This window comes from Bufo bufo, chromosome 9, assembly GCF_905171765.1.
Source record: "Bufo bufo chromosome 9, aBufBuf1.1, whole genome shotgun sequence".
Classification (NCBI taxonomy): Eukaryota; Metazoa; Chordata; class Amphibia; order Anura; family Bufonidae; genus Bufo; species Bufo bufo.
In genome coordinates, this window is record NC_053397.1 from 53,915,218 (window position 1) to 53,937,918 (window position 22,701).

At 44.3% G+C, this 22,701-nt stretch overlaps 2 protein-coding genes across 2 annotated transcripts in view; one reads left to right on the forward strand and one right to left on the reverse strand.

Moving 5' to 3' along the window:
• The window catches only part of RPAP2 (RNA polymerase II associated protein 2), a 92,160-nt gene extending 79,809 nt beyond the window's left edge, over positions 1–12,351 (reverse strand). Inside the window, exons 1-7 of the mRNA XM_040408283.1 lie at positions 12,274–12,351; positions 8,877–8,922; positions 6,992–7,106; positions 5,275–5,373; positions 4,371–4,436; positions 3,242–3,330; positions 935–970 (exon numbers count right to left, since the gene is read on the reverse strand). Of these exons, the coding sequence (XP_040264217.1) occupies positions 935–970; positions 3,242–3,330; positions 4,371–4,436; positions 5,275–5,373; positions 6,992–7,106; positions 8,877–8,922; positions 12,274–12,337 (515 nt within the window). The 5' untranslated portion in view covers positions 12,338–12,351. The remainder of the gene's footprint in view (positions 1–934; positions 971–3,241; positions 3,331–4,370; positions 4,437–5,274; positions 5,374–6,991; positions 7,107–8,876; positions 8,923–12,273) is intronic.
• A 236-nt stretch (positions 12,352–12,587) lies between these two features.
• The window catches only part of GLMN (glomulin, FKBP associated protein), a 68,057-nt gene continuing 57,943 nt past the window's right edge, over positions 12,588–22,701 (forward strand). Inside the window, exons 1-3 of the mRNA XM_040407862.1 lie at positions 12,588–12,846; positions 15,267–15,349; positions 21,483–21,608. Of these exons, the coding sequence (XP_040263796.1) occupies positions 15,308–15,349; positions 21,483–21,608 (168 nt within the window). The 5' untranslated portion in view covers positions 12,588–12,846; positions 15,267–15,307. The remainder of the gene's footprint in view (positions 12,847–15,266; positions 15,350–21,482; positions 21,609–22,701) is intronic.

Sequence of the window (22,701 nt, forward strand, 5' to 3'; positions counted from 1 at the left end):
TTAACCCGAGATGAGTCCTGTCCGTGAAAGGAGTCCTGTCCGTGAAAGGAGTCCTGTCCGTGAAAGGAGTCCTGTCCGTGAAAGGAGTCCTGTCCGTGAAAGGAGTCCTGTCCGTGAAAGGAGTCCTGTCCGTGAAAGGAGTCCTGTCCGTGAAAGGAGTCCTGTCCGTGAAAGGAGTCCTGTCCGTGAAAGGAGTCCTGTCCGTGAAAGGAGTCCTGTCCGTGAAAGGAGTCCTGTCCGTGAAAGGAGTCCTGTCCGTGAAAGGAGTCCTGTCCGTGAAAGGAGTCCTGTCCGTGAAAGGAGTCCTGTCCGTGAAAGGAGTCCTGTCCGTGAAAGGAGTCCTGTCCGTGAAAGGAGTCCTGTCCGTGAAATGAGTCCTGTCCGTGAAATGAGTCCTGTCCGTGAAATGAGTCAGGGACAGGACACATCTCAGGTTAATTTGCATATGTATCAAATCGTTTTTTTTTACACAATAAAAGCACACAGAGCTATGGGGACTGGGTATTGCGGATGTGCTAGCGGCCATCTAGCAACCCATGTCCTCAGCTCTATACCCAAAATCCAGGTGACAGGTTCCCTTTAAATCAACGAAATAGACCATAGTGGCAAGTGATTGGATCCCAAGGCAGCTCCAATTGGGATTTTTCTCTTGGACTTTTAGAGCCCACTATGGCTTCAGAGACTGGTACCACCGGAGGATCCTCTGGTACTCTGTTGGTGATTCACTGTTTCTGGAAGAAAGCAGCCATGTTTTTCCAATCCCTTACAACACCTTTAAGAATAGACCGCTGATATAAGTCACAGACGACTCTAAATATGTGTTATCGTGCAATTTGTGGGAAAAGAGTAGCTTAAAATTGTGCTTTCACTCGAACACTATTTGGTCACACACAATCAAGATCTTGCACAAAAATAACAATAGAAATAAGCTTACCTTTTCCCCTCCTTGAGAAGTTTAATGACGGAGTGACTGAAAGGAAATATTAAAAAGCAGCGTGAAAATTAACAACATCAAAGGAAAGATCACAAAGTCAAATATGTCAAACTCTCCTTATAGAACCAGCTTTTCCTTTCCTTTATTGGTTCCTTAAACTATGTGAAAGGGCTGCTAAGAGAAAGGTCATCCTGCAAATAGGTTAACCTGTACGAACCTTGATACCCAGCACCACCTAGTGGTCGTACTGGGTAATGCATCAACATTAATAAAACAAGATGACCTGAGTTATTGATGACGGGTCTCGATCGATCACTTTAGACTTACAGGTTATATCACCAGTATACAAAATAAAACTAAATGGACCTCTGTCTCATACAAAAGGGACAAACAATCTGTGCGCTGGTCCATTGTACATAAGACACAAGGAATCAGAACATCCTGAATACAGGATAAGGAACATAGATGAAAACAGCGACTATGCACGGAACTAGCCCTTTGCTATACTTTCCCTTTTTGGTGTTCTTGTGCTTTGCTTATTTGGGGGGGGAAGCTCTGCTTACAAATCATTGAGTAATTATTTCTCTACCCCATTAATAAGAATCACTTCCTTGGTCTCTTTAGCTCTAGTGCGGACACATATGAACATGGGAGCAACACCGAGGCCTCCAGCATGTAACAGGTCAGCCCTAGGTACAAAACTGCTGACAGATGCCCTTTAAGGTCACGTGTATGCTCCATTACGTTTGGCTTTACATAGGGTACTTGAGACAATTTCATGTAGGGCTTATGTCGCTTCTTGCTAGATGGCTGCTCGTAACCTTGCCGCATAGGTTTAGATTTCTGGAGGTTCTCAGGGTTGGAGAATGTGAACTAAAATCGTATAAGAGGTGGCAAACATTTTTTCTGATCCGTAAGCAATGGCTGATAAGATAAAACAATAGAATGTAGTCAACTATGTAGAAATTGGAAGTCAGTAGGTGGCAGAAACGCGTCTACTGGGTAACGTACATATCTCATTCTCAGCAGCTGTTAAGGGAAAGTATCACCGATATTATTTTTACTAATTAAAACCCAATATTGAAATTATTTTTTTCTCTAATCCGTTTTGATTTTCTCATAGGCAAAGAGGTATCTCCCAAGAAAGAGAACCATCTCGCCAGCGCCACCTACTGGAAGTGGCTCTCTAGGAGTCAAGACCCGACTTTCCAACAAGCCTTGGGATGTGACAAGGGAATATAGCCAGGCAGACAGCTGTTTCAGGGTGTTTGCCCCTCATCAGTACGGAGCAGGACTCTGGTTGGCCGAGTACGATGCCTTGGAAGTGGCTTAGACAGGGGAGACTTACTGGAAGTGCTCCACGGTATGGAGACTTATTGGCAATGCTCCATGGGAAACGGATATCAAATCCCAAGGCTCGATGGAAAGCCACATAGGGAGCCACTTCCAATAGGTGGTGAGATGGTTCTCTTTCTTGGGATATTCGATTGCCAATAAGTCTCCATTCCATGGAGTGCTTCCAGTAACTCCCCATACAGGGCTGATCTCTTTAAGGAGCATCGGTACCCTGCCTAAGCTTATTTTCCTATAGGATTTTTTTTAATTGTATTTTCTGTACAAGATAATTTGGGCAGCCATCTGGACGGAGTTGCACTTATCAGCATTTAGAGATGAGCTTTACAGCAGCCACAAGGACCAAAGACACAGTAGTCTGGAGAGGACTCATTGACATCTATGGGAGAGTTTCCTAGACGTGTCCTGTAGATAAGCTTGATTAGCACCATTCTGTGTTATCTGTATATGTCTGATAAGATGATAATAAGAGGACTGCACATGCCATGTGAATGCCAGCAGCCTGATAGGAAGGCGCACTGCCTAATCGCCCGGACAAAACGTCCTGCAGCGTTTGTCCAGAAAGTGGCCTCATCCCCGTTGGATTTTATTGTAGTCAAAGGGGATCTGGCGATGCCTGGCACTAGGCGGCTCAGCCGGAGGCAGTGCATTCTGGCGGTCTGTTCCTCTCCCAGATCAGGCTGCCCGAGTTCACATTGTATACGTGAATTTAACATAATGTGTATAGAACAGGAACGGTTATCCGGCCATGAGGGTCAGTGACCACAGTGAAAACTGCAAGATTTAAAAAAAAAAAATTTAGATAATGACATGTAAAATGAAATAAAAACATTAAAAAAAAAATTGTTTTGCATAAAAACTCCATGTAAACGATGGGTCATTTCTGATGACAGGCTGCCTTTCAGAGCTTTTATCAGAAACCAGGCTGAAGAAGGAAAACGGAATAGAAATCACCTTTCTTCTTCTCGGCTCCACACCGGGGTATTGGGGATTTGGGCTTCATAATACTTTGATGCCCGATAACAAAAATTGCTACAGAAACACTGAAATGCAAAGGATACTAGATTAACAACCGCAACTTATTTAAAGGACATTCATTAATGAAAGACATATGGGTTATTACACCAGCAGATACCCCCAAGAGCCATTATATTGGGTATATATGATACCATTGTATTGGACATACAGGTGAAACTCCAAAAATTAGAGTATCGTGCAAAGTTCATTTATTTCAGTAATGCAACTTAAAAGGTCAAACTAATATATGAGACTCATTACATGCAAAGCGAGATATTTCAAGCCTTTATTTGTTATAATTTGGATGATTTTGGCTTACAGTTTAAGAAACCCCAAAGTCACCATTTTGAGGTACCCTTTGCTCAGGGGGTATGGATTAATTAGCTGACTAGAGTGGGACACTTTGAGCCTAGAATATTGAACCTTTTCACAAAATTCTAATTTTAAGCTGCATTAATGCAATTCCTTTTAATTTGCATTACTGAAATAAATGGACTTTTGCACGATATTCAAATTTTTCGAGTTTCACCTGTAGATGATACCATTGTATCGGATAAATTATATTATATCGGATATATTTTACCATTATATTGGATATATATGATACAGTTGTATAGGATATTTATGATAGCGTTATGTCGTATATATATATACACTAACTGCCTTATTTGCAGAGAATAACACATTGGTGAATATTTGTCCCGCTGATAACCTTTGTAATAAGCACTAGATATGTCTATGGTCCAGGAGACATACTGAGACATTATGAGAAGTTGTGTCGAATAACACAATCATATAATCCACCGCACGCCAGATATCCAGATGTAGCTTCCTGCACATGAGTGGATGTATTTTGCGGATCTGGAAAATACGGATACCAACCGTGTTGCAGTCGCAATGACTTCAATGGGTTTGTGGTCCGCATTTTGCTGCCAAGTAAAGGACATGTTCTATATTTTTATATACGGATGCAGAAAGCAGAATATTTCTGCCAAATGCGGACCACAGACTCATTGAAGTCAATGGGGCCAAAAAAAAAAAAAAAATGCAGCTATGTGATACTTGCCTTTCTTTCTGTAATATCATAGACTTTGTTGGTTTTGGTAGATATTTTATACTTTTGTTTCGGTACCTTTGGGGGAAAAGAAAAAAATAAAGATCAAGGATATTTTAGAACAGATTCCAGCTCCTACAATATGATTCATAGCAGACAATGCAGTACGGGAATGAAAGGACTTGAAAAGACATTGTTACATCACGAACAAAAATATTCTACCAATATTTGGAAACCATCAACAAGCTGGTGGAAATTGCAAGTAATCCTGTACAAAGTGAAAATGCTAAAGATTTTCTGTCCGGATTTGCAGGTGGAAAATCCGCAACGTATTACAGCAGCAGCAAAGTGATGAGATTTATTTGCAAATCATAGGGTGAAATCTGTCAGAAAATTCTGACATGAAACAAGCGGATTTTGTCCCCCGATCAGGTTATTTAGTCTGTCAAATTTGTGGTTATGTCCGATACTGCAGCTTTGTCCCAATTCATTCATTTCGCTTGTCTTACTGGGAGCATTCACACAAGTCACAACAAGCCTGCATGCTGACAGTTTCCAGGTAGCAACAGATATTTCTACACTGCACAAATAGAAAAGAAAATAGCATGTGTGGACAGGACTATATTTTCTGTCATGTTTAACGGAAAGAAACGGAACCATCATGTGTCCCCATAGACATATTAGGACGGAGCAAAACGGAATGCCTCTTAAAGGGTTTCGTTTTGCATTCCATTATATTCCGTTATCACTCTGCTATAACAGAACCTATAACATAATTCAATAACGCCAATGCGAACCCGCCCTAAGTCAGTTTTCCTTTACACCAGTTTTGATAAATCTCCCGCACAATGCTTCACATTCGATGACCATGAGGCTGATGTTAATCACTGAACCTGTGAATTGTATATATACCTACGTTTTCAAGGGTGTTTTTGCAGATGGGATAGCCGCATATCTTTATAATGGATCGCTCCTCTACTATATCCTTATAGTGTGATGGAGAAATAAATTTGGCCTATAGAAAAAAAAATATATATACATAATGTAAAGTTTTACATCAAGATTTATAAACTGTTCAGTACCTCCCCATACTACTACTACTATACAAGGGTATTGTATGGTGTAAGCTTAGACCAGCGTCTACACCTGCAGCAGATTCAGCACAGGGGCGCAGGCTGGATGATGAGTGTGGTGTCTATCTTTATACTAACCTCTGGTTGGCTTAGGCGACTTTCACACTTGCGGCAGAGTGATCCGGCAAGCAGTTCCTTCGCCGAAACTGCCTGCCGGATCCGGCAAAACGTATGCCAGCTGATGGCATTTCTAAGGCCCCTTTCACACGGGCGAGTATTCCGCGCGGATGCGATGCGTGAGGTGAACGCAGTTATAAGGGAAAATGATAGCATTCTGAATACAGAATGCATAGTAAAACAGCGCTGGAGGGGTTAAAAAATAATAATAATAATTTAACTATCCTTAGTCCACTTGATCGCTCCCCGGCATCTCCTTCTGTCTCCTTTGCTGAACAGGACCTGTGGTGAGCATTCATTATAGGTCAAGGACCTTTGGTGACATCACTCCGGTCATCACATGATCCATCACCATGGTAAAAGATCATGTGATGACCGGAGTGACGTCACCAAAGGTCCTTTACCTGTAATTAATGCTCACCACAGGTCCTGTTCAGCAAAGGAGACAGAAGGAGATGCCGGGGAGCGATCAAGTGGACTAAGGCGAGTTAAATTATTATTATTATTTTTTTTAACCCCTCCAGTGCTATTTTACTATGCATTCTGTATTCAGAATGCTATTATTTTCCCTTATAACTATGTTATAAGGGGAAATAATACAATCTACAGAACACCGATCCCAAGCCCAAACTTCTGTGAAGAAGTTCGGGTTTGGGTACCAAACATGCACGGTTTTTCTCACGCGAGTGCAAAACGCATTACAATGCTTTGCACTCGCGCGGAAAAATCACGGGTGTTCCCGTAACGCACCCGCACATTTTCCCGCAACGCCCGTGTGAAAGAGGCCTAAGACTGATCAGAATCCTGATCAGTCTGAAAAATGCATTGAAATGCCGGACCCGTCTTTCTGGTGTCATCTGGAAAAATCAATGTCTCAATATGAGATCGTAGGGGTCCGACTCCCCCCAATCAGCTGTTAGATGGCAGGGCGCATGGAGCGCTGCAGCCTCTTCCTAGGCCATGTGACGTCACCGTACATCGGTCACATGGTCTAGTTGCAGCTGCGATATCGAGCACTGCCACTGTACGGCACTGTCCGTGGAAAACGGCCACGAGCCGTAGGAGTCTACCAGAGCTCCGGTGAACGCAGCAGCTCGCTGAAAGAGCCGATTGGTGGGGGTGCCAGGACCCGGACCCCCGCCTATGTGATAATGATGACCTATCCTGAGAATGTCATCATTATCCATTCCTGGAAAACCCCATTTAAAAGAGACTTTTTTTTTTGCATCCTTCCAATCATAAAACTCTCAGCTAGGTTTGAGTTGTCCCCCGTTTTCAATGGAGGGGGCTACACATGACCATCACCCCACATAGAAAAGAATGGGAGCTCTAGAAGTGCACAACTCCAGGAAAGGGATGTTAGAAAACGCCATTGAGACCTACACAGTCCATCAGGAAATCCTCGGAGATGTTGTTTTCAAGGAGCCGTTCAACAATTTGATGCGCCCTTTTCTCAGTTTCGATTTTCTTCCGAATGGCATTTTCCAGAGCCGCTCTCCTGGGGGGTTCATACAGATATATATTATGACAGCTCAGATATATTAATAATTATGTATATTAAAGATTACGAGAACATCTGTTATGGTTTGTGCTGCCTTCAGCAACCACTCCTGTGCTAATGGTCAAACGCAATCATTATATGTACAGTGAGTGGCAATGTGAGAAGCCATGAATAATAATAGCCAGCAGGCGGTATATACGGTCAAGATCAAAGACCTACTGGTTTATTGTATTTAGGGAAGGTGTCATCAGAAAATGAGCTACTGTTTAAATCACATCTTTATGTAAAGGGGTATTCCTATCTAGCACATTGATAGCATATCAGTAGGAAATGCAATCAATGTTAAATAGGGACCCACTCCTAGCTCCAGATTGGGACCCTAAAGTAAGGGTACATTAACACAACGGTAAGTGTTTTGCGGTCTGCAAATTGCGGATCCGCAAAACACGGACACCGGCCGTGTGCATACCGCATTTTGCCAAACATACACGGCCAGCCCTATGAGTGAAATGCCTTTTTTAGTCCATGGAATGGAACTAAAGATGCGGACAGCACAGCCATTGAAATGAATGGGTCCGCACCCGTTCCGCAAAATTGAGGAACAGATGCGGACCCGGACCTACGGTTGAGTGATTGCACCCTAAAGAAAGGCATTCCACACATGCACAGCTTGCACTCCATTCATTGCTATGGGAGTTCTGAAAATAGCAGAGCAGCCATTAGGGTGAATGGAGAGCAAGCGGCACACGTGTGGCCACCTCCCCATACACTGCCATGGGCCTGCCGGAAAAAGCCGAGCCAGCACAGATCTCCCATAGCAGTGAACAAAGAAGTGATCATTGCTTACCTGGCAGAACCCATGCAGTCGCTCTGGTGCTCCCGGACGGTATCCATTTACCTGGCTGCAGCGGTGATGTCTTGTCAAACAACACATGACTGCTGCAGCGCCATCTCTATTATCAGCTTTCCCTGAGCTAGTGCGCAGAGACTAACTGCTATGATGTCTCTAATACACAGCACACATAAAGAAGAGGAGATCCAGCTTCTCCATCTATGTGCACAGATGTCGCTGCAAAGAGGAGGACTTTATACAGCGATACTAAGCAGTGTAGCTGTGAATTCAGCAATAGGGTGAGGTAGTAAAACACTTACTACACAGCAGCAGCGGTTCCTGTGTTTGAGCCTCTCTCTGTAGTTTCCCTCAGTGAAGCTGCTAATTTGTGTTCCCCTGTGTCTCCTAACATGGATTTTTACCAGTGAAGTCAAAGTGAGGGATCAGTGCCGGAGGGAGGAGGAGAGGAGACTTAAAGGGGTTGTTCACTTTTTTATACTGATAACTAGGGTTGAGCGAATTGGGTTCAGATTGCTGTGTCCGAACCTAAATCTTTTAAAAACTTTGTTAATAACATGGGCTCTGTCCTACTGTAAAATATATGTCCTCCGCGGAGGTCTTTCTGAAGTTTCTGCAAATATCGCGAGACTTACTTTGTCTCATCTCCATCAAGTGTCACTCTGTTTATTACCATAAAATACGAAGCAGAACTCGGCTTCATTAATGAGGCATGAAGCAGAGTTCGTCTTAGCATTTTGATACAGTAATTTATGCTAAGAAATAAAGTGACGCGTGATAGAAACGAGATGAAGTAAGTGTCGCGATATTTGCAGAAACTTCTGATTGACAGATCAATGTTTTAATGTGAACTACAAATACAAAAAAACACAATCCTGAACTGTATAGAAAACGACTGAAAGCCGCATGGACTTTACCTCTTTGCAGCATCTTCAGTAGTTGCCTCACTGAACTGTACTTTACCTGATACAAAGAGAAAAATAGAGGATTAGCAAAAAAAAAAAGGAAACACAGAACATAAATAATGCAATCATTAATAATCATAAATATAATGGCAATACTGGCATTTTTGATGAGTTTTCAGAAGTGAATACACCAATAGGCGTATTACCTTAAAGAGGTTATTCAAGACCTTTAATGCCCCCTCACACACACAATGTACTTACCTCGCTCCCCAGACCCGCGGCGCTTCTTATGCCCGCACGGCCGCAGCTGCATCTCCCTGTCACGCAGATGAAAACATCCGGCGACGGAGCAGTTAGGTGCAGCCAATAGCAGGTCGCGATGGGAACGAGCCTCACTAGGATTGCGGGTGATGCTAGGGAGGCTAGTTCCCATTGCGACCTGTTATTGGCTGACCCCCTCGCGTTGCCAGATGTTTTCATCCGCACGATGGGGAGATGCAGCGGCGGCCGTGCGGGCATCAGAAGCGACACAGGTGCCAGGGAGCGAGGTAAGTGCAATCTGTGTGAGGGGCCCGGGCATATGAGAGGGCATTATAGGGGTTGGATAACCCCTTTAATCTCTTATATATACACACATCTGTCTGATGTTTGTTCTTTATACACGGACAAACGACTGGACTGATCTGCACCAAATTTGGCACATAGGTACATCGAGTGTCTGGGAAGGTTTTAGATCGGGTCTCAGCTCTCTAAGACGTACCGTTCTTGAGATATTCCCAAATATGCTGTTCTCCATTCTGTCTCATAGAGGGGGTCCAGAGGGGTGGGGGGGGGGGGGGGATACCCCGCTATTACAACCATATGGCAAAATAGGACATGGGTTGTCTTCAAGAGATAAACCTTTAAGATGTCATTCCAGTCGCAATTATAGAAACCCATCCTAATGCCAGGTTTACATGGGGCAATTCCCAATAATCGGCCGATGTAAAAGTGCCGCAGATCACCCAATGAATGAGCTAAAAACGCTCATTCTTCAAATGACATCATCTTTTCTGGGGCAGCAGATTATGCCGTGTAAACAGGGATCGGCTTCCCAGAAATAATGAGGGAGATTTATCAAACTGGTGTAAAGGAAAACTGGCTGAGTTGCCCATAGCAACCAATCAGATTCCACCATTCATTTTTCAGAGCCTCTGATTCTGAGGCAAATGAGCCTTAGCAAGATGGTGGCCAGAGGTCCGCTAAAGGAATTATCCCAGGAATTTTTTTTAACTGAAATAGTAAGGACTTTCTTACCCTTCGGTGGGTGGGCAGCAGCTCATCAAGCACCTACATCTCCCAGGATGCATTGCAATTAGCTCATATTAACCCCTTCCCTACTGCACACTAAATAGCCCCTGACACATAACCCTAAAGTTAAATATGGTATGTAATGCCCTCAGGGGTGTAGCTAAAGGCTCATGGGCCCTGGTGTAAGAGTTCAGCTTGGGGCCCCCTTTCCTTAATGCTTTGTGGCCAGGGAAGCACATAGCCTTCGTGCTGCCTGAGGCAAAAATTGAAACAACCCCCCCCCCCCCAAATGCCAAATTATTGACCTAACCCCTTCCCTCCAGACAGCGGTGTAACTTGACCAGCATGGACTTTCTATAACACTGGTGTCTTCTTATGTGCCACAAGGGTCTTTGGGCCCCCTCAGGCTCCTCGGCCCGGTAGCGACTGCTACCTCTGCACCCCTATAGCAGGGTTTCTCAACTCCAGTCCTCGGGACCCACCTACCGGTCATGTTTTCAGGATTTCCTTAGTATTGAGCAGGTGATATAATTAGTGTCCATGCGTCAGGACTTACCACGGGGATTCATTCTGTGGGATATTCTCAAATCCTGACCGGTAGGTGGGTCCCGAGGACCAGAGTTGAGAAACCTTCCTCTATAGCTACGCCCCTGATGCCCACACTATTTCATTCTCCTCTGACCAGAGAGCTATAGCTATTTCTATGAATTTAGAAGAAGGGAGGGATGACTGAAGAGGCGTCTTGGTCTCTTCGCTATGAAATCGCTAGGCCAGCACTGAGGGGAGCAGGGAAGCTGCTGGGCATGTTAGTCCACTTCTGATTGCAGGAGAAGGGGACTAGCGAAATAAACCGGAGAGGGCGCTACTAAGAAGGAAAATGGAATGTAACACAACAAAACAAAGGGGGTCATCTACTAACACGTTTACACCAGTTTTTGGCATAAAAAAAAGTCTAAAGACCCCTTTTTGCAACCTATTTAAAGACCATGCGATGGATATTTTGTCGCACTGGCGTTTTTACGCTGTCCTGGCCACTTAGGAGTGGAAAAAGGCATAAATGTTTTCACTCCAGGGGCACGGACTGCCAAAGACGCACCTCCTTTATAACAAAGCGCACACCTCGCCATAAATGATGTGCATCCCCCGGCAGTGCAGGGGGAATAAAAAAACGGCGTAAAATGTCGATCTTTTAAGCCCCAATATTTTTATTGAAATAATACTTAATTTGCAATCCCCTGTTCATTGCATAGTACTTTCCGTGAGATAACCTCGAGGAGGTCCTGACCCGATGCTCTTCTTTCTTCTTGTTCAGATGCGTGTACATTATACGGAAGACATCCGGCCGGGACCTCAGCGGAAGAGTCTGCAGCCAATGGAGCGGTCACGTGATTACAGCGGAGATGGCGGAATCGGTTGCCCAATGAAAGGGTAAGGACTGCTGAAACTTTCTCTCTTCCACTCCGGTCCGGTCAACACCAAGTGCTCTCCCCATAGAAGTGAATGGGAGAGCACCGCGCATGACCGGCCACCGCTGTTTTCGGTGGCCCTATAGAAAATGAATGGAGCGCAGTGCGCTTCTCCACCACTTTCAGGACTCCATTCTCTAGCGATATGCCCCCATTGTCTGAGATCAGACATCCCCTTTAAATAAAGCCTGGAGAACCCCTTTAAAGGGAAACAGTCACCTTGATCCGTTCAAGATATGACAATGCCTTCCAATGGAAGCGTGACTATGTCTGTAAGGAGTCCGAAGAGACTGCGCGGTATGGTTTACTGCTATATGGAGAGGGGCTGAGCGGCTGCACACACCTGTCAGCAGCGTTCACTTCAGGCAAGGAAAGCATCGGTTTTGTTTCCCCCGGACGTAAAATCCTGACAGTCTTATGTGTCACCATAGAAGTGCAGATTACCACTGATTACAGAGCTCTTTACCTGTCACCTCAGCTATGCCAATCAAACTGCCCACAGTATCTTTTCCAACACTGGGCAGTCATAACCGTTCTCATGTCTATGGCTGCCTTTAAAAGGTGTCCACATCACCTGTGAAGCGTGCCAGTACAGTACAACCACCACATAGAGCAATGACCTCCAGATCACTTATTCCTCTATTTTACCTTACCGACACTCTTTCTAGGGGACTTGCGTGATTTTCCCGTGGTCCTTCTCTCCGCCATGCTGATCATAGTGAAATAGTTCCGGGTTGTGCGTTCCATGCCTCTTCTACACACACTTTTGCGTTCCACGCCGCGTTCCAAACCTCTGTTTCGTACACTTCTGCGTTCCAAGTGTCAGCTGTAAATCCATCTGCGCCCGAACCTCATTGACCTACTCTTGTGCGTTCCAAGCCTCTATTAGTCACATTAGTCGCGTTTCAAGCCTCACTCGCAAACGATCTGCGTTTCACGACTCTGTCATGGCTATGTCTGCGTTTCAAGCCTCAGTCGCAAATTATCTGCGTTCCAAGACTCTATAATGGCTATATCTGCGTTTCAAGCCTCGTTATTGCTAGATAGACTTCCCATGTGAGATTTGGAACGCAGCCTTTCAAATCTGCTGAACTGCATGTCCTCTGTGTGAGGGGCTGCTGTGTTGTCACACTGTACTGACATGAGGGAGAGGATTTCCCCCTGTAGGCCGTATAGCAGGAGCTGAGTCCTGCCACTTCTTCCTCCTCCACTCTGCAGTCGGGCAGGTAAGTCCTGTCAGCTTGTTATATTCAGCAGTTTACAGGGGTTTCTGAGCTGGGGTAGAAGTGTATATAATGATCCTCTGTATGTAAATTATAACCATCTGTAACTGGATAAAAGCATTCGTTTAGGACAGGGAGCGGCAACTACAACTCCCAGAATCCTCCTTTTACTTCTGTGGAAGCTGACAGAACAGCCGAGTAATGCCTGGATTACACAGCCCGATTGAGCAAAGCGATTTTTGGGGAAGGAAGCGTTCCCTCCCGGCAATCACCTACTCGCTACCGGAGGAGACCGATGCTATTACATGCAGCGATCTCCTCCACAGTATGGGGAGGGGTGATCGCTAATGTCACTGCTCGTCCCCGTGCTGTCCAGTGGTCTGCCAGCGGCATATTGTGATTAGATACCACAATCCGCTGCCGGCAAGTGCTGGTTTTTAAGTATGCGTTCGTTCATTTGTCAATCGGCGGCATTATTACACTGCAAGATGATCGCTGACGAGCATTCATGTGAACGCTCTTCAGCGCTTATCGGCCGGAGAATTGGCCAGTGTAATACATGCCTAAGTTTGCATGCTGGGAGTTGTAGTTTCACAGCAGTTGGAGTGCCGAAGGTTGCTGATCCCTGGTTTAGGCTGTGTTCACATCCGAAGAAGCCGGCCGCGCTGTTTATTCCGGTTAAATGATGGTCACTAGTGCAGTGTATTGGGGTGACTGATCCGGTACAGCTGCTCCAAGCAGAGCAATGGCGGTGATTACTCTCTGAGGTATGTCAAATACTGCAGCCTGGTTTTCTCATAGGGGGAGATTTATCAAATCTGGTCTAAAGGTAAAATGGCTTAGTTGTCCATAGCAACCAATCAGATTCCACCTAAGGAGCTGTGGAACATGAAAGGTGGAATCTGATTGGTTGCTATGGACAACTAAGGCCAGTTCTACTTTCCACCAGTTTTTATAAATCTCCCCCCGCTGTGCCCCATTCACAATTATGTAAGGTAGCAAAACTGCTGCATGTCAACATAACATCGTACCGTATCTCTGTGCACCCGCCACTCCTGGTTTTGGCTCAAAATCACTGATCAAACACTGACTGTGCAAAGGCGACCTTAGGCCTCACGCACACGACCGTATTTTCGGTCCGCGTCCAATCCCCATTTTTTTGCGGATTGCACACTGACCCATTCATTTCTGTGGGGACTGTCAGTATCCATGTTACTGTGCTGCAAATCGTAGAACGTGTCCCGTTGTCCGTTTTGTGAACAAAAATAGGCATTTCTACAAATTCGTTGCGGCATGCCGACGGCCGGTATTTGTATATTTTGCGGATCTGCGGTTTGTGGGACGCAAAACAGATACGGTCGTGTGCAGGAGGCCTCAATGTGTGATAAACCAAAGCATGTGCCGTTCAGCCTTCCCTGTGTTCACAAGTAACAGCGCTTCTGTGAACAACCAGTTGCATCACCAGTGTAGGCAGCCACTTCCACAAGGTGGCGCTAGCGAGATTACTCTCGTTCCCTGGAAGACCCTGCTTTGCATATTAGTTTCCCACGGAGCATCGCCAATAAGTTTCCATACAGGTATGATCTCTTTAAAGGGGTTGGCTTATCTCAGACAATGGGGGCCTATCGCTAGGCTTTGCCCCCCATTGTCTGATAGGTGCGGGTCCTACCGCTGGGACCCGCACCTATATGAGCCTTGCAAAGTGGTGGATTGGAGGACTCCGGTCCGGCCACCACCAAGCGCCCTCCCCATAGAAATGACTGTGAGCGCACCGCACATTACCGCCCACTGCTCCCATTCACTTCTATGGGCCTGATGGAAATGGCTCGGCAATTTTTAGCGACCCCATAGAAAGTGAATGGAGGGCGGCTGACCATGCGCAGTGCGCCCTCCACCACTTTCGGGGCTCCGTTCTCGATATGTGTGGGTCCCAGCGGTGGAAGCCGCACTTATCAGACAATGGGGGCATATAGCCTTGGAGATTTTTCCCTTGTCGCATCCCAAGGCTTGCTAAAAGGTCAGGCATTGACTCATAGAGAGCCACTTCCACAAGGTGGCGCTAGCAAGATGGTTCAATTTCCCTGGGAGCTACCTCTTTGCATACCACCAGTGAGGGTGAACGGAGAAGTGGTCACGTAGGCATCATGCAGGCTGTAGAGAGATGCGATAGAAGACGGTGTATGCTCGAGCTGGTAAGCCATAGACTACAGGCGTTTGGGGGGATGATATCTTGGGAAAGGGGCACTTTCAGAAAAACGTAATTACAAATTAGTTTCATTCGGGAGGCTTTGGGAAATGTGCTTTGACTAATAACTTGGCACGGCCCCTTTAAACTCATTTGTGTGCATGAGCCCCAATAGTAGTGCTGTACAGAATGACTGGAGCGCAGTGCGTTAACCATTCTCTTCTCACTTTGATTACAGATTGCCTGGGTATCCTTCACCTGTCCACCTGGCCAAGTACAATGGCCGCTACGGCAGACCTCCAAGTGCTCATACAAAAATTTGTAAGCTTATGTATTTCCTTCATTAAAAGGGGTTGTCCACCTTCTAGACCCCTGCTGATCTGATATTCGTGACCAATAACAACCTTTGGAACAATTATTTTTTTTTCCAACAGTCTTCTCTTGAAATATGGTGCCATATTGACCAGAAACACACAAAAATATTCACATACAGTACAGACCAAAAGTTTGGACACACCTTCTCATTCAAAGAGTTTTCTTTATTTTCATGACTATGAAGGCATCAAAACTATGAATTAACACATGTGGAATTCTATACATAACAAACAAGTGTGAAACAACTGAAAATATGTCATTCTAGGTTCTTCAAAGTAGCCACCTTTTGCTTTGATTACTGCTTTGCACACTCTTGGCATTCTCTTGATGAGCTTCAAGAGGTAGTCCCCTGAAATGGTTTTAACTTCACAGGTGTGCCCTGTCAGGTTTAATAAGTGGGATTTCTTGCCTTAGAAATGGGGTTGGGACCATCAGTTGCGTTGAGGAGAAGTCAGGTGGATACGTAGCTGATAGTCCTACTGAATAGACTGTTAGAATTTGTATTATGGCAAGAAAAAAGCAGCTAAGTAAAGAAAAACGAGTGGCCATCATTACTTTAAGAAATGAAGGTCAGTCAGCTGAAAAATTGGGAAAACTTTGAAAGTAAGGGCTATTTGACCATGAAGGAGAGTGATGGGGTGCTGCGCCAGATGACCTGGCCTCCACAGTCACCGGACCTGAACCCAATCGAGATGGTTTGGGGTGAGCTGGACCGCAGAGTGAAGGCAAAAGGGGCAACAAGTGCTAAGCATCTCTGGGAACTCCTTCAAGACTGTTGGAAGACCATTTCAGGGGACTACCTCTTGAAGCTCATCAAGAGAATGCCAAGAGTGTGCAAAGCAGTAATTAAAGCAAAAGGTGGCTACTTTGAAGAACCTAGAATATGACATATTTTCAGTTGTTTCACACTTGTTTGTTATGTATATAATTCCACATGTGTTAATTCATAGTTTTGATGCCTTCATAGTCATGAAAATAAAGAAAACTCTTTGAATGAGAAGGTGTGTCCAAACTTTTGGTCTGTACTGTAGATGTAGGCGAATTTAACTATTTGATACGGTTGTGTGCATGAGGCCTAAGGATGCGTGGACCTCAGCGTGGACCTCTCTGTTATTCTGTTCCGTAAGAGGAACAGAAAGTAACAGATCTGTTAAAAGGATTAAGTGACTGATACAAAGGGAACAGACTCCATTTCTATCCGTCATCCATTGACTATAATTAAAGGGGTTGTCCGGGTTCATTTCAGGCCTTCTTCACCCCTCCAGCCCTTATTTCATGCTCCGATGCTCCCCCTTGCCCTGCGCTGCATCGTGCAGGACAATGGCTTCTTGTTTAGACTCTTACACTGCCAGGCGGAGGCTTCCACCTTGCAGTGTTCCTGGTGACGTCACCAGCACTAATGGGCAGGCTCTGTTTTACAGGGCAGCGCTAAAGGTCGCCCATTAGTGCCTGTGACGACACCCTATCTCGGAAAATATCTTTCTGTGAAACCTGTGATCATCTACAGAAGAGCACCAACAATAAGAAACACCCTAGCTCCCAGCAAGCTGAAGAAACACACAAAAACCCTGAAAGAAACCACAAAGAGCCAGCGGGCAGCTTCAAATATAGGGCAAAACGTTGTCTTTGTTGCAATATGATCACACATAATAGAAAAACTTTTAGCTCAACAAAAAACGGTGCCACGTTTACAATAAAACACCATCTAAACTGCAAAAGCTGCTATGTGATATATTTAATAGAATGTGAATGCGGGCTCCAGTACGTAGGCCGCACGACACAAGCATTGCACTGTAGAGTCAATCAACACAGACACAATATACAAAAACTATGCCCAAAACATAGCATCTCGCGACACCAGAAAAAAACAAACATACACTAAAAATCACACCTATCGATTACATACCAGATAATCCACACAATAGATTTAGTAACCTCCAAAGAAGAGAGGTCAATTGGATCTACCAATTAGACACCCTGACCCCACATGGACTAAATGAGATGAGTGAGACTGTACTGTAACTGTAGCTAGATCGAACATATGACCCATATAATTTGAAGATAAACACAGAAAATATATAAAAATATAAATAAATATATAAAAATATAAATAATAAGGAAAATAAAAATAATAAAGAAATTACTATAATGCTGCTATTATAAGGAAAGTCCGAATTCGATTTAGACATAAGGCCTTTTTTTTTCCCCCCCCCCCCCCCCCCCTCTCCTAGACTAACATTAGAACTAGAAGAGTACACAAAAAAATAAAATAAATAGAACACAACAAAAGGAAATAAAACATAAACGGACATAAGAACATAGTCATATACATCATACCCAAAGAGCAAGTCTCAGAACCTCTAAAACAATAGAAACATCCCATGTGCTTACAGCGCGACAATGACCAAGCATTTACATTAGGTGGATGATGCCTCCGATATAGCTCTAGATATGTAGATATACACTGTGTGCAGAATTATTAGGCAAATGAGTATTTTGACCACATCATTCTCTTTATGCATGTTGTCTTACTCCAAGCTGTATAGGCTCGAAAGCCTACTACCAATTAAGCATATTAGGTGATGTGCATCTCTGTAATGAGAAGGGGTGTGGTCTAATGACATCAACACCCTATATCAGGTGTGCATAATTATTAGGCAACTTCCTTTCCTTTGGCAAAATGGGTCAAAAGAAGGACTTGACAGGCTCAGAAAAGTCAAAAATAGTGAGATATCTTGCAGAGGGATGCAGCACTCTTAAAATTGCAAAGCTTCTGAAGCGTGATCATCGAACAATCAAGCGTTTCATTCAAAATAGTCAACGGGGTCGCAAGAAGCGTGTGGAAAAACCAAGGCGCAAAATAACTGCCCATGAACTGAGAAAAGTCAAGCGTGCAGCTGCCAAGATGCCACTTGCCACCAGTTTGGCCATATTTCAGAGCTGCAACATCACTGGAGTGCCCAAAAGCACAAGGTGTGCAATACTCAGAGACATGGCCAAGGTAAGAAAGGCTGAAAGACGACCACCACTGAACAAGACACACAAGCTGAAACGTCAAGACTGGGCCAAGAAATATCTCAAGACTGATTTTTCTAAGGTTTTATGGACTGATGAAATGAGAGTGAGTCTTGATGGGCCAGATGGATGGGCCCGTGGCTGGATTGGTAAAGGGCAGAGAGCTCCAGTCCGACTCGGACGCCAGCAAGGTGGAGGTGGAGTACTGGTTTGGGCTGGTATCATCAAAGATGAGCTTGTGGGGCCTTTTCGGGTTGAGGATGGAGTCAAGCTCAACTCCCAGTCCTACTGCCAGTTTCTGGAAGACACCTTCTTCAAGCAGTGGTACAGGAAGAAGTCTGCATCCTTCAAGAAAAACATGATTTATATTGGTTTCACTGGTAAAAATAAATAATTGAAATGGGTATATATTTGTTTTTTGTTAAGTTGCCTAATAATTATGCACAGTAATAGTCACCTGCACACACAGATATCCCCCTAAAATAGCTAAAACTAAAAACAAACTAAAAACTACTTCCAAAAATATTCAGCTTTGATATTAATGAGTTTTTTGGGTTCATTGAGAACATGGTTGTTGTTCAATAATAAAATTAATCCTCAAAAATACAACTTGCCTAATAATTCTGCACTTCCTGTGATATATATATATATATATATATATATATATATACCTTTTTTAATTTTTCATTATTAATTTTTTTAATTATTAATTTATTTATTTATTGACCCCATGTGTGTCTTTTAGTGGACTCTGTATTTTAGGGTATATTATTCATTTTACCAACACCGGGTACTATCTATTACACTCGCTATATGTCAATAGAAATATGACATTTTGTCTCTATTGATTTCCTTGTCCATGCAGCCCTTTTTAGCCTGATACATGTGACACCGAGACTAAAGATGCACAATGGGAAAAAATCACGATCCATCTCCTCTATTCTCCTTATATCTATCACATGATATAAGCACCTCCCTCAGAGATGGTGCAGAAAGAACACACCATACATACCATTTTTGGTTCCTCCTGGATGAAAGATCAGGTGACGGCGGTCACCTGACCAAGGATAAGACCATGTGACCACACTACGTCACTATTCTACACACGCCCTATTATACGTCACTGAGTGAGCATGTGACAGACCGACCGGGAGAGAGATCTCAGGTCCGCCCCATAGACGTCACCCGGAGGCCTGGCGAATGAGAAATAGCACCGCCCACAATACGTCATCTTAGGTCCGCCCCATAGATGTCATCCGGAGGCCTGACAAATGAGAGATGACACCGCCCACAACACGTCACTGAGAGGGACGGCATAGGACAACAATACCGCCCACAATACGGTTTAACTTGAGGGGAGTCGCTGTATCCTAGTGACCCTTCAAGCTTCCACGCCCCCAATCCCTCCCCCTTCCCGCCCATGTGACACACACATTGCGCTCAGAGTGCATAAAACAATGTGAAAAAGTATGTTTGTATGTAATAATTTTATTGTCCAAAAGATTACCTTTTTTTGGTTACATTGAAGTACGGAGTTTCTTCTGCATCAGCGCCACCCGGAATGGTCTGAATTTTTCTTTCACTGCATGTGTGACGGCACCAGGGAACACTGCTAGGCGGAAACCTCTGCCTAGCAGAGCCCTGTACATCGCCGGATCTGCAGAAAAAGCCCTTGCCCTGCCCTATACAGCGCAGGGCAAAGGAGAGCATCGGAGCATGAAATGCTGGAGGAGTGAAGAAGGGGTTATGTCCAGATTCAGCTCTAGACAACCCCTTTAATCATCATGTTCTCTATTTTTGTGGAAAGAAAAATTAAATAAAAGTGAAAACCAGAACAGAGCCTTAGGGCTGTTTCACACTTGTGTCTAGTCCGGAAATCATGCTCTTTGTGTGAGTCATGCAGAGACACATAGCATTATAAATCCGTATAATGCCGTGCGATCCTGCAAGACCAGCAGTGTCCGGAAAGGAGGCTCACGGAGCGTGATTTCCAGACTGCACGCATTTGTCTGAAAGAGGCCTGATGCTGTAAAGCACCTATTTAAACAAATGGGGATTTGTGTGGACTTGGCCTAAGATCTAACGAACGACACTTTAAGCTCTAACACAGAGGACATATCTTGCATTTGCCAACTGCAGAACTAATAGTTATAAAAGCTTTAGCTTCACTTTAAAGGGAACCTGTCATCAACTTTATCCTGACCTCACTGACAGCAGCATAAAATAGTGACAGAAATGCTGATCTCAGCGGTGTGTCAGTCATGAGCTAATAGTAAGTGCTTGCTGAGAACCAGCATCATAATCATTACAGCCCGGGCCTTGAAAAGAGTCAAATCTACCTGAGAAGAGTCCTGGTTATTCCTAATCTCCTGCTCTCTCACCCACCTGCTGATGATTGGCAGCTCTCTCCTAGAGAGAAAGGCCTCCTGCACACGGAAGTGTGCTTCCCGTTGCCGTATTGTGGATCCGCAATACACGGGTGCCGTTCCGTGGGCACTCCGCATTCACTTCAATGGGTCCGCAAATCCGGAGATGCAGAATGGAACCCTACGGGAGCACTACGGAGTGCTTCCGTGGGGTTTCGTTCCGCAAAAGGATAGAACATGTCCTATCTTTTTGTGGAACAGCCGGATCACGGACCCATTAAAGTGAAAAGGTCCGCGATCCACGGTGGGTGTTCGTGCATTGCGGGCCACAGCACGTCCACGGGGCTCATATGCCAAAGGGAGAAAACTAGGTAGAAGACTGTCAGTCATCAGCAGGAATTCATGAATAACCAGGACTCTACTCAGGTGGCCGGGACTCTTTTCCAGGCCCAGTCTGCAGTGTATGTGATGTTGGTTCTCGGCAACCACTGACTTTTAACTTTTAAATGACCGACCACTGAAATCAACTCACCCGTCTGTACTTTATTCTGCCGTTAGTATGGGCAGCACAAAGGTGATGACAGGTTCCCTTTAATGTAGATCTAAGTAACTGACTATGTGTTTGCTTCTTTTTTAGTAGTAATAATGTACGTAATTATTATTTGGAGTTTGACCGATTGGATCTCCTTCTCTTTCAGCAAAAACTTTCAGAAGAAGAATTTAAAGAAGAAGACACCAATGTGTTCCTGGTGACTTGTCAGAAGTGTTTGGAGGAGGAACAGCTCGATGTCTTACTAGATGTAATCAAAGATGAGAAAAACCAGGTGAGGATAGAATTTCGGAAATCCCAATGCATTATATCCCTGTGTGTGCATCCATATACTTTCCTGTTAATGCATTAGTTATTAACCTGTTCAGCCCTGGAGGTTTTTGCTCGCTTCCTAGTTTTCGCAAGTCCAGATGCCATGGTCATGTTTGACCATGGCATCTGAAGGGTTAAAAGTACGCGATCGTCCTCAATTGCCGCCAGTCGTGAACATTAGGCCCGGGTGTCTGCTGTTTAAAACGGCAGACACCTGGCGGCTATGGCGCCTGCGGCTCTCGCAAGCTGGTGCCATCTTTAAAGCCCCGGTCAGTGCCGTACATGTAGGGCGCTGGTCAAAAATGGGTTAAAAAAAAAAACTTGCGTTACGGGAACTTTCGTCAATATAAACCATTTGCATATGTGAACTAACATGGTGCTCATCTGATTGCTGCAGGTCAGGCTCCCCAAAAACTTGCTTTCTGGTGAAAGCCTGGGCGATCAAAGCATTTAGTAATTTGACGTAGGACTATTTAGCAGCCATGAGTCCGCCAGACAGAGAGCTGTGCTCCAGCACAGAGGAGAGGGGACCCCTTTAATCCATGATTAACACTATTTTTGATATCTTTATTGATCAATTCTACAATTACAATTTTATATATATATATATATATATATAATATAGAAGAAATGTGGGCAGCACCACTGTCAGAATAGTACAAACGGAGTGCCAGCGGCTGAGTAGGCGATCCACCTCCAAATGATATAGAAAAAATGAAATCCGCAGCACATCCAAGAGGTCAGAAAGTAAAAAGAAGCTTTATTCACCAAGCATGCGACGTTTCAATCCTCTCAATGGGTTTTTTCTCAAGCAGTGACATAGTGGGCAGTGCAAAGTACATATTTAAACATATTGACACAATTAAACAATCACTGAGTAAATTACAGACATTTAAAGAAATATCATAAAAAGTATAGCAAATAACAAAGTTGTCCTTGAAAAAAAGACATTTCATAACATTACAAGCAGTGTTACAATACAACCAATATCTGTATCAGATCCAGTATACCGTGTATAGGCAAAACATTATAATAACAATCATGACTAATTCAGG